This window comes from Chelonoidis abingdonii, chromosome 8 (assembly GCF_003597395.2).
Source record: "Chelonoidis abingdonii isolate Lonesome George chromosome 8, CheloAbing_2.0, whole genome shotgun sequence".
NCBI lineage: Eukaryota > Metazoa > Chordata > Testudines > Testudinidae > Chelonoidis > Chelonoidis abingdonii.
In genome coordinates, this window is record NC_133776.1 from 60,504,715 (window position 1) to 60,516,897 (window position 12,183).

General features: G+C 52.0%; 1 protein-coding gene across 1 annotated transcript; it reads left to right on the plus strand.

Annotated features, from left to right (window-relative positions):
* The first annotated feature begins 575 nt into the window (after window positions 1-575).
* On the plus strand, window positions 576-9,517 carry LEAP2 (liver enriched antimicrobial peptide 2). Its single transcript, XM_075069009.1, has 3 exons — window positions 576-668; window positions 8,777-8,985; window positions 9,481-9,517. The coding sequence occupies exons 1-3, from the start codon at window positions 576-578 to the stop codon at window positions 9,515-9,517; spliced, it is 339 nt and encodes a 112-aa protein (XP_074925110.1).
* Window positions 9,518-12,183: the final 2,666 nt, after the last annotated feature.

The following is a 12,183-nucleotide window of genomic DNA, read 5'->3' on the forward strand; positions in this document are numbered from 1 at the left end:
AGAGCTCATGGGCTAAATAGACAATGGGTGTGAGGGGAAACTGAGGCACAGAGCAGCAGCAGAGCTGGGACTATAATCCAGCTTTCTAGGTGCCTGGGCCAGTACCTGCTCTGCTAGGCCTCACTGGTTCTGTTATAGCCTGGAGAGCATTCAAAGCCTGATCCTGCTGCAGTCACCGAAGCACTGCCCCCCAGACTCCCTAGCCTGATGGGAGAACAGGGGCTGAGGGAGCAGGTGTGCTCAGTGGTATGGAGTCCAGGAGCACTCGGGCTGTGTGCCCCCCATGGTGGATCCTCATCTCTCTGGGTTGCAAGGTGCTGACTGGGGATCTGGCCTGGAGCCTTGTGGATTCAGCCACGGGGGGAGGGATAGCAGGGAGGCTGGATAAAAGGCAGGGGCGAGGGAGTTACCAAACTGCAGGCACCTGTCAAATATTTGATCACAGGAGAGACGGGTGCCAGGAAACCCAGGGGGACGGAAGAAGCACATAGGAGCCCGGGGCTAGTGGCTGGTGTGTGCTGGGTGGGTAGCACCAGGGCCGTAACCACACGTGCCCAGCCGTGAACACAGGCAGCATGGCCAGCGGGCTCCCCTCTGTGCTGTGGGGTGCAGGCACCAGGAGGGCACTGCTCATCTGCATCCTGCTGCTGCTGCTCAGCTCCTGGCAGGTGAGTTCAGCCTGTTTGCACAGAGCATGGGGGATCAAGGGCTGAGTATTGCTTGGGGGACACCAGTGTGAATCTGGAGCCACTCTGGCTCTGCAGTGGAGCAGACTGCCCTCGAAAGGGGTCACCAGGTATTAATATCAATGTGTGCGCTGGGTAATTGCCAAGGGAGAGCATTGCCACCTGCCCCCAGCCCAGAGCTTAGTCAGAGGCTTAGACCCACACAGAAAGCCAGAGCCTCAGTGGGTGAGGTGGGCACAGGGTGCTATAGGCCTGGGCACTGCTTAAAGGGACTATTCCTCTGCTGTAACGGTGGGGAGAACACATGGGCGAAGCGCAGTGCAAGGAGGGATGGCTCCCCAAGACAGGGATTCTCAACATGTGGTCCCAGCACCCTTCAACAGCAGAGCGTAGGGGAGAGGGCACCACCCAGCAGGAACTGGAACTGAGGAAGCTATTGCCAGAATGGAGAAGCTGGAGCTCCACAAATGCTGAACTCCTTTGTATTTACACCAGTGCTGCTGAGTGAGAGCAGGATGGGACCCACTCAGATATTTAACTGCAGGCATTTCTATGGGACTGATCCCCAGAGAGTCCCAGTGCAGCAATACTGTTAGCCCCACGTTACAGTGAAAACTGAGGCACAGATTGGGGAGGGGACTTGCTGGGTCACACAGGGAGTTTGACTGAGGCAGGGGTTGAATCCAGAACTCCCAGCACCTGCTCTAAGCACAGACTATCCAGGCAGGCTCACAAGGGGACCCGGGTAACCAGGCACACACTCCCCAAATCTGGCTGCAGTTTTACCCAGGGATCCTCAGCAAACAGCAGCACAGAACTCAGATAGCCCCTTAAGGCTCCCTCTGTTTTCCCTGGGACTGGCCAATAGAAGCAGGAAGCCCTGGCAGCCTGGGGCCAGGGGTTCTTGTGGGGTTCCAAGTCACTGTAGCAGAACCCAGGGGTTTCGACTACCTGCAAAGATATTGCATGAGGATCTGATGCTATGAACCCAGCTCCTTTTCCTAGACTGCTGCTCCCACAGGGCACTATTGGATCCTACCCGTGCCTGTGAGAGACTGTACTTTATGGGCTTTCCACACACAGTTCTGCTGGTGACCCTCAATTCTGACCCACAGCCTCTTGCTAACCCAGCCCTGGATTCCTTCCCTCCCACCAGAGCTCTGCAGGTGACTGTTAATCCCAACCCATAGCCTCTTGCTGTTCCAGCCTTGGACTCCCCCATGACATCTCTGCCAGTGCCCCTCAATCCCAACTTGCAGCCCCCTGCTATTCCAGTCCTGAGCTTCTCACCCATCTCCGCTGATATCATAGAATCATAGATTAGGGTTGGAAAAGACCTCAGGAGGTCATCTAGTCCAATTCCCTGCTCAAAGCAGGATCAACGCCAACTAAATTATCCCAGCTAGGGCTTTGTCAAGACAGGCCTTAAACACCTTTAAGGATGGAGATTCCACCACCTCCCTAGGTAATCCGTTCCAGTCCTTCACCACCCTCCTAATGAAACAGTGTTTCCTAATATCCAACCTAGACCTCCCCTACTGCAACTTGAAGCCATTGCTCCTTGTTCTGTCATCTGCCACCACTGAGAACAGCTGAGCTCCATCCTCTTTGGAACCCTTGTTCAGGTAGTGAAGGCTGCTATCAAATCCCCCCTCACTCTTCTCTTCTGCAGATTAAACAAGCCCAGTTCCCTCAGCCTCTCCTCGTAAATCATGTGCCCCAGCCCCCTAATGATTTTCGTTGCCCTCTGCTGGACTCTATCCAATTTGTCCACATCCTTTCTGTAGTGGGGGGCCCAAAACTGGACACAATACTCCAGATGTAGCCTCACCAGTTCTGAATAGAGGGGAATAATCACTTCCCTCAATCTGCTGGCAATGCCCCTACTTATACAGCCCAAAATGCTGTTAGCCTTCTTGGTAACAAGGGAACACTGCTGACTCATATCCAGCTTCTCACCCACTGTAATCCCCAGGTCCTTTTCTGTAGAACTGCTGCTTAGCCACCTAGTCTCCATCCTGTAGCAGTGAATGGGATTCTTCCATCCTAAGTGCAGGACTGTGCACTTGTCCTTGTTGAACCTCATCAGATTTCTTTTGGCCCAATCCTCCAATTTGTCTAGGTAACTTGGATCCTATCCCTACCCTCCAGCATATCTACCTCTCCTCCCAGCTTAGTATCATTTGCAAACTTGCTTAGTGTGCAATCTATCCCATCATCCAGATCTTTAATAAAGATGTTGTACAAAAACGGCTTCAGGACCAGAGCCGTAACAAGGAATTTTTGTGCCTGAGGCAAGGGCCGGCTCCAGGCAATTTGGTGGCAATTTGGCGATAGGTCCCTGAGTCCCTCTTGGAGAGAAGGACCTGCTGCCGAATTGCCGCCGAAGAATGAATGAAGTGGCGGCAGCAATTGGGCGGCAGGTCCTTCCATCCGACAGGGACTCAGGGACCCGCCACCGAAGAAGCGGTGGTGGTAGAGCTGCTGCCGAAGCGCCACCGATCGCCCCACCACTTTGTGTACCCAAGGCAAGTGCCTCATTCACTTCGTCCTTGTTACAGCACTGCTCAGGACCAACCCCTGGGGCGCTCTGCTTCATGCCGGCTGCCAACTAGACATCAAGCCGTTGATCACTACTCGTTGAACCCGACAATCTAGCCAGCTTTCTATCCACCTTATAGTCCATTCATCCAAGCCATACTTCTTTAACTTGCTGGCAAGAATACCATGGGAGACCATATCAAAAGCTTTGCTAAAGTCAAGATATATCATGTCTATTGCTTTCTACATATCCACAGAGCCAGTTATCTCATCATAGAAGGTAATCAGGTTGGTCAGGCATGACCTGCTCTTGGTGAATCCATGTTGACTGTCTTTTAACCATGATTTGAGGACTTCAGTAACTCAGACACAGGTTAGGGGTTTGTTACAGAAGTGGGTGGGTGAGATTCTGTGGCCTGCATTGTGCAGGAGGTCAGACTAGATGACCATAATGGTCCCTTCTGACCTTAAGTCTATGAGTCCCTTCATCCTAGCCTGAAATGGGGCATGGAGCTCAGAGTTTAGAAAAACTGAGAAGCCATGGAGATGGGATAGGAATGGGAGCTTTTCCTGCAACAGGGCTTAACTAAGGAAAGCTCATAGTGCAGTTTGTCCAGACTATTTCCCCATTCCCGCTCTGACCTATCTGCCTTTCCTCCTGCTGAGCGACTCCACACTGGGGCCACATCCTCAATGCTGATATTTAGATGACTAACTCCCCTTATTCCCTTTGAGGCTCTGGTTGCATGTGTATGGATCAGTGCCACGTGCTGGGTTCTCCCCACACAGGGCACGTCCATGCCCACACTCCCAATGCAAGGCACTTTGAAGTGGCAAGTGAATCCTGGCCTAGCACTGTGAGTGGCCTCCTGGCCAAGGGTCCCAGCAGTTACACAGCTCCTCATCCTTGAGAAGAGATGAGTCTACCTGACTGAGAAGGGGAAGAGCAACTTTGTGCACCAGCTTGCCACCCTAGGGAGAAGGATTTTAAATGAGGTTGTAAGGGGCAGGTGATAAAAGCTCACAGGTCAGTACCCACCGTAAGAGAGGGTTAGATTTTGGGGGAACATGGAAAATTACAACAAGGTCGTAAAAACAACAAGAGGGGAAAGAGTGGGGGAATCTGCTTGACATCTTAGATGTCTGTACACAAATGAAAGGCATGTGGGGAATAAACAGGAAGAATTGGAAGTATTAATTTTGTAAGGTAAATTATTCCTTAATAGGCACCACAGAGACTTGAGGGGATAATCTCATGACAGGAATATTGGTATAGAGGGGTACAACTTGTTGAGGAAGGATAGGCAGGGTAAAAAGAGAGCAGGGTTTGCATTGTACATCAAGAATATATACACTTGTTCTGAGGTCAAGAAGGAGGTGGAGGCAGATCAGTTAAGAGCTTTGGAGTAAAGATAAATAGGGTAAAAAACAGGAACTACATCATGGTAGGGGTCTGCTACAGACTACCAAATCAGAAAGAGAAAGTGGATGAGGCATTTCTAGAACAGATAACAGAATATCCAGCATGCAAACCCTGGTAGTAATGGGAGATTTTAACTATGCAGACATTTGTAGGAAAAGTGATGTCAAGACAACAAATTTCCAGTACGTTCTTGGAGTGTGTTAGGAATGACTTCTTGTTTCAAAAAGTGGAGGAAGTAACGAGGGAGACAGCTGTTTTAGACTTGATCCTGCCCAACAGGGAGCAACTGGTAGTGAATCTCAAGGTGGAAGGCAATTTGGGTGAAAGTGATCATGAAATGATAGATTTCATGATTCTAAGGAAAGGAAGCATGAGTAGGGTCACCAACCCTCCAGCATTGTCCTGGAGTCTCCAGGAATTAATCTTTAATTCGAGATTATGTCATGTGGTGAAACCTCCAGGAATATGTGCAACCAAAATTGGCAATCCTGAGCATGAGAGCAGCAGAATAAGGACTTTGGACTTCAAAAAAACAGACTTTAACAAACTCAAAGAACTGGCAGAGCAAGCCCCCAACCTTACTCCCTAGCAGGAGCTCGAGGGCCAGATAAAAAGGTCTGCTGGGCCAGAGGCAGCATTAGGGGCAGGAGAAAGATGAAGGAAAATGTAGGTCCTCTAATTGGCAGAGAAGGAAATTTAAGAACTGATGACATCAAGAAAGCTGAGCTGTTTAATGCCTATATTGCTTCAATCTTTACGAAAAAGTTTAATGGTGAACAGATGCTCGACATAGTTAATATTAACCAGCAGGAAGGGACGCAAGTTCCTTGGGGGGCAGGGATAGCTCAGTGGTTTGAGCATTGGCCTGCTAAACCTAGGGTTGTGAGCTCAATCCTTAAGGGCCCCGATTTGGGGCAAAAATCAGTACTTGGTCCTGCTACTGAAGGCAGGGGGCTGGACTTAATGACCTTTCAAGGTCCTTTCTGGAGATAGGATATCTCCATTATAAAAGCCAAATAGGTTAAAGAGTCTTTGAATAAGTTAGATGTATTAATGTCAACAAGGCCTGATGAAATTCATCCTGGGGTACATAAGGAACTAGTTGAAGCAATCTTGGAACCACTAGCAATTATCTTTGAGAGAGGTCCCAAAAGACTGGAGAAGGGCAAAATATACCTGTGTCTGCCCTTAAAAAGGGGAATAAAGAGGACCAGGGAATTATAGACCAGTCAGTTTAACATCAGTACGTGAAAGATATTGGAACAAATTATTAAACAATCAGTTTGTAAGCACCAGGAGGATAATAGGGTTATAAGGAATAGCCACCATGGATTTGTCTAGAACAAATCATGTCAAATGAACCTAATTTCCTTCTTTGACAGGATTACTGGTGTAATGGATGGGGGAATCAGTAGATGTGATATATCTTGACATTAGTAAGGCTTTTGATAAGTCTCACACAATATTCTCATAAGCAAACTAGGGAGATTTGGTCTAGATGAAATTACTGTAAGGTGGGTGCACAACTGATTGAGAGACTACTCAGGGACTAGTTATCAATGGATAGTAGTCACACTGGGAGGGTGTATCTAGTGAGATCCCACGTGAGTCAGTCCTGGGTCCAGTGCTATTCAATATATTCAGTAATGGAGTAGATAGTATGCTTATAAAACATGTAGCTGACACCAAACTGGGATGAGGGATTGCAAGTATTTGGAGAACAGCATTAGAATTCAAAATGACCTTGACAAATTGGAGAATTGATCTGAATTCAACAGGATGAAATTCAATAAAGACAAGTGCAAAGTACTACATGTAGGAAAAATCAAAAGCACAACTACAACATGGGGAATAAGTGGCTAGGTAGTAGTACTGCTGAAAACGATCTGGCACTTATAATGGATCACAAATTGAATATGAGACAATGAAGTGATGCAGCTGTGAAAAAGACCAATACTCTGGGGTGTATTAACAGGAGTGTCATAGGTAAGATATGGGAGGTAATTGTCATTTTCCACTCAGCACTGGTGAAGCCTTAGCTGTACGGTGGCCAGTACAAATTGTCCAGGAGAAACTGGAGAGAGTCCAGGGGACAGCAACCAAAATGATAAAAGGTTCAGAACACCTGACTTATGAGGAAAAGTTAAAAACCTGGGCATGTTTAGTCTTGAGAAAAGAAGACTGAGGGGAAACCTGATCACTGTCTTCAGATACGTTCAGGGCTGTTCTAAAGAGGACAGGGGTCAATTGTTCTCCATGTCTCCATGTCTAAAGAGGACAGGGGTCAATTGTTCTCCATGTCTGTAGGACAAGCCGCAATGGGCTTAATCTGCAGTAAAGGAGATTTCGGTTAGATATTAGGAAGAACTTTCTAACTCTCAGGGTAGTTAAGCTCTGGAATCAGCTTCCAAGGGAGATTGTGGGATCCTCATGCCACAGAGTGCACCTCAGCTTGTGCATCACTGCCTGGCCCATTGGAGTGGCCTCTTACTCACAAAAAATGCATTGGCCATTGCTTTGGGTATCTTTAATCTTTAGATTCCAAGCATCACAACAGTACAGGTGTATCAGGAGTAGCCTCTCACCCAGTTTTCTCTCCACACCCAGCTCCCTCTCTGCACTCTCCCACTTTACTTGCTGTTTTCCACATTATAGATCTTCTCCTTATTGAGCTAATTACATCATTAGCCTCACTATTGCCCCCAGGTGTCAACAATCCCCACCATAACAAGCTAATTGACCCAATTAAGCCTGTAATCTCTGTTAGGCAGTTGCCTAAGTGACTAGGGTGCTACAACCAGCACTCTGTCACACCCCATGGTGTTTAAGAGCAGGCTGGACAAACACTGCCAGGGATGGTCTAGGTTCACCTGGTCCTGCCCCAGTGCTGGGGGCTGGACTGGATGACCTCTCGGGATCCCTTCTAGACCTATATTGCTATGATTCTATGATTCTCACCCTTTGCTTGTATAGGGACCATGGCCAGAAATCCCAGCCCAGTGGACAATGTTGGAGCCCACTGCTGCCCATGCTGGGACCATCTTGCTCCCTCCCTTTCTGACTGTGAGGCCACAGGGAGATCTGGCCCATCCTACCAGCATCAGTGGAACTCACACAGCAGGGGTTGCTGGATGGTGACCCCAGCCACAGAGACAGAGCTGCACTGCAGGGTAGTGGCCTGCATGGTCCCTCTCTCCTGCTTCTTATTGCTGCCCGGGATCTCTTCCTCTACCATGCTGCTGGAGCCCAGCCCCGCCAACCTGCATGTCCTAGCTGTGGGCCTGGGTGACACTGATATGTGGGCTTAACAGGCACACAATACATACCTCTCTGCAGCTCCAGGAGGAGCCCTCACCCAGTCAAGAGGAATTGCCATCTAGTAGAGCAGAGAAGGAGGGGACTCCTGGGTCCTATTCATGGCCCTGACACTGCTTCCATGTGTGTCCCTACATGAGTGGCTTTGATCCTTCTGTGCCTCAGTTCCCTATCTGTTACATAGGGTGATGGGCATGGGGGCAGGTCTTTGGGCACCAATATGTGAGACTTTCTGAGATGCTAGAGCCAAGTGCTTCCCCCTGAGGGCCCTGTATTGCCCCACCATCATCATGGATTGAACATCTTAACTAGCCTCCAGGTGGCTGGGGCTGACCAAGGGTCTTTCAGACCGGGAAGTCCCTTCACATCCCATCCACTGGGTCTCTCTACACCACAACCAAGGCATGATCCAGCTGCCTTGATGTTAGATTCCCACAATGGCCATTGGGGTCTGCTCGCCAGGCTGGGCATTAGAGGTCAGGTGATGACTGAGGAGGAGGAGGTCCGTATACTGAGCTGGGAAGGCATAGGGCTGTGCCCTTCTGAACTTCTCCCAAGCCCAGAGCTCCTCCTGCCCCACCGCAGCCTGGGCCTTGGAATGCCAGGTGGCTACCTCTTATGTTGGTGCTTCTCCCATTCCAGCTCTCCTTGTCCCAGGGCCTCTGGATCACAAAGCCCATGCTGTGACTGGCCTGCCCCATTGTCGAGTATAGTGCTGACCCGATGCCAGCCCCAGAGGAGTTGGGGGGGACAGAAGTGAGCCCTAGCAACTCCCTCTGTGGGGCTGACCAGCCATCTCATGTCACTCTAGGGAATATCAGGTCTTGCTGGGAGCAGGATATTGCTCAGCACCACAGCCAGCCAGGTCTCCTCCCCACCTGCCATTCTCAAGTCAGGCCTTGATGAGGGACCTGCACACCACCGGGCAATCAGGATGACACCCTTCTGGAGGATGGTGGGCAGCAAACCACTGGGAGCTTACTGCCGGCATGGCCTGGAGTGCAGCACCAAAATGTGCAGGTGAGTCTGGAGCTCCGGGGGAGTGCTATTATTCCAGCTCTGGGCTTTCCACCCCACTCTGCTGGTGCCCCTCAATCCCAACCTGCAGCCCCCTGCTAACCAAGCCCTGGGCTCCCCACATGCACAGCTCTGACAGTGCCCCTCAGTCCGAGCCACAGCCCCCTTCTATTCCAGCCCTAGGTTCCCTGCACCCCCCCTAGCTCTGCTAGTGCCCTTCAGTCCCGACCCATAGCCCCCTGCTATTCCAGCCCTGGGTCCTGTCCCCCGCACCCTAGGTCTGCTAGTGCCCCTCAGGAGGGTGGTTGGAGCTGGGGACTGGGTTTGGGCCTTTTTCTACAGTTCACCCTGTTGAGATGGGGGCACTGAAGGTGGGTGTGCAGGGGATGGAGATGAATTGGGGAGCAGAATGGGGGCATGCAATCAGGAGATCCCACTGCCCAGGGCATGGGGGTGATGTACTCTCCCCCTAGGCTCACAGCTGCTTTGCCTTCCCAGGAACGGGCACTGTGCTTCCCCACAGTACGAGTGCTGAAAGCTGGAAGCTGATGCAATCCTGGCTGGAGACAATGCTCCCCATCTACCCCCAAGCTCAGAGCATCTGCAGACTGGAGGCCATCAATACTTGCCCCTGGAGTGGGACTGTGAGACACATGACCCAGAGCCCTGCAATCACCACTTGGGGGCGAGGGCTCCAGCCTCCCCACACAGGTGGGAGTGTGTCCCAGTTTCCTCACATGCACACTCAGTGAAGGGGAAAGTATTCATAGTCCCAGTGGGGGCGAATTCCAAGCCTGACCCAGCATCCCCCCAGCAGCAGCCATCTCGGGGGCTCCCACAGTGAAGCCTGCACAGACTCAAGCTGCTCGCAGGGACTGCTGTTGCTCCTGATACTGAATGGGGGCTGAGAGTGCAGGGATGACCCCAACAAGAGCTGGGAGACCAGACCCTTCTTGGCCCCAGCGTTGCTCTGTGCAAGGAAAATTGGGACTCTTAAAGGAGCCACGTGCACAAGTGGTTGCCACTCTATAGGGGCTGAGATTCCTCCTCAGAGCCAGCCCGAAGGAAATGCTCCCATGGCCCTACCCAGCAGAGGGATCTTTTTTGTGCCTTCCTGCCAAGCCAAGAAAGTGTCCCACCTTGGGGTCCCTCTCCTTCCCCAGGGGCTGGGTGGACTCCCTGGGGACAGGCTCTAGGTGCAGACTGGAAGTCTATTGGGGGGATATCTTCCTGATCTGGGGGTTCCCACACTCCCCCATTGCAAGGTGATGGGCAGCACCCAAACTTCCCCTGCAGGGACCCCAGGGTGGCACCTGGGGTAAACATGGACTTCTTACTGGATCACCCAAGGCTCCTGGCTGGCTGTGTCACCTGCAGCGCACTGGGCGCCCCAGGTCTGTGCCTCACAGACTGTTCGAACCTACGCTGCTTGCTCAAACAATAAATGCATCTGGCCTGAAGGTCTATGACTTCCTGACTCTTTCTGAAGGGAGCAGAAAGCAATCGCTCCCTGGTTTCTCCAGCAATGCAGTCCTGCAACTGATCAACTCCGGCCAGCTGTGCCTAGGAGCTGGGATGTGTTAGTCGCCATCAGGGCTGGGCAAATACCCATGTCCCCCAGTAGTCCCTTGGCTGCAAGCTGAGCTCCTTTGGCCTGTGTTCCCAGGGAACATGCATTAGTGGGACCATTCTAAATCACAGGTTTGTTGGCAGAGTGCGTGGGAACAGCAACGTGGAGAATATCAGCAGTCGGCAGAAGGCCAGTGCATGACCACTTGGTTTCCACAAGCTCCCCTACAGCCAGTTAGGGACTTGGCCTCTGTGCTGTCTGAACTGCAAACACTGTAGGCTGGCAGGCCCAGGCCATACCACTTTAAAGAGATAACTGAGCCAATAGCACTGGGTCCGCTGATGTGGCTTAGCTGAAAAGCCAAAGAAACACGTCCCAGGCCAACAGAGAAGCACCTGTGCCAAGTGAGGCAGGGGGATAGTTTCCTGCATGTAAGGCCTGATCCCGAGCCGTGCTGAACTCACCCCACATGGCCCAAGTGTGCTCAGCAACAGTTCTTTGCCCAGTTCTAAAGGCACCGTGTCAGCTTGGCCTGCTGCACTGCTCCAGGGACCAAGGCCAGCCTGGAAGAGGTGGAGTTGTGGCACTTAGGGCAGCAGTAGTGCGCAAAGCATTTTGCACTGTAAGGTATAGCCACATGCTGGGGATGTGCCTGCCAAGTCCTGGGGAGAGGCTGACCTCAGGGGGTGCTGTTACTACAAGTAATGCTGCTGTACAGCTGCCCCCCTCCCTGATTCTCTAACCTGCTTTGCATGGCTTTCCATTGCAGAGATCCTGCCCCACATGGGACTGGGGCTCCTGCTTTGGATCTCAATACATGTCCCAGGTTCCAACACCCCCCACATGCCCACAGCAAAGATTCAGGTGACACCCCCACCCCTTCAGTACAGATGGTCTCCAGTCCAGAACACATGCTGCTGTAAGTTTACTCCCATCACTTGGCAGTAGGGTGCCAAGGCATCCGGTTTGCCAACTGGGCCATTAAAAGCACAGCAGGGCCCGGGGCTAAGGCAAACTCCCTACCAGCCCTAGCTCCACACAGCTCCTTGAAGCGGCTGCCAGGTCACTGCAGCCCCTAGATGCATGGGCAGCCAGGGAGGCTCAGCAAGCTGCCCCCACCTCGAAGGCCGGCTCCGCAGCTCCCATTGGCTGGGAATCATGACCAATGGGAGCTGCAGGGGTAGCGCCTGTGGCCATGAGGGCAGTGTGTGGAGCCTCCCTGGCCACCCATGCATCTAGGGACTGCAGGGACCTTGCAGCTGCTTCCTAGAAGTCACAGAAAATGCTGCCAGGACCCCCTACCCCAAACCCTCTCACGTGCCCCAATCCCCTGCCCCACCCCAGGGTCCCCTCCCACATGCAAATTCTCTCCCAGAGCCCACCATCCCCAACACCCCAACACCCTGTCCCAGTCCTTTCCTGCACCCCAAATCCCTCATCTCCAGCACCACCCCAGAGCATGCATCCCCAGCTGGAGTCCTCACCCCCCTCCTGCACCCCAACCCCCTTCCCCAACCTGGAGCCCTCTCCCGCACCCTGAACCCCTTATTTCTGACCCCACCCAGAACCCACATCCCCAGCCCAAATCCCATACCCCCTACATCCCAACTCCCTTCCCCAGCCCGGAGCTC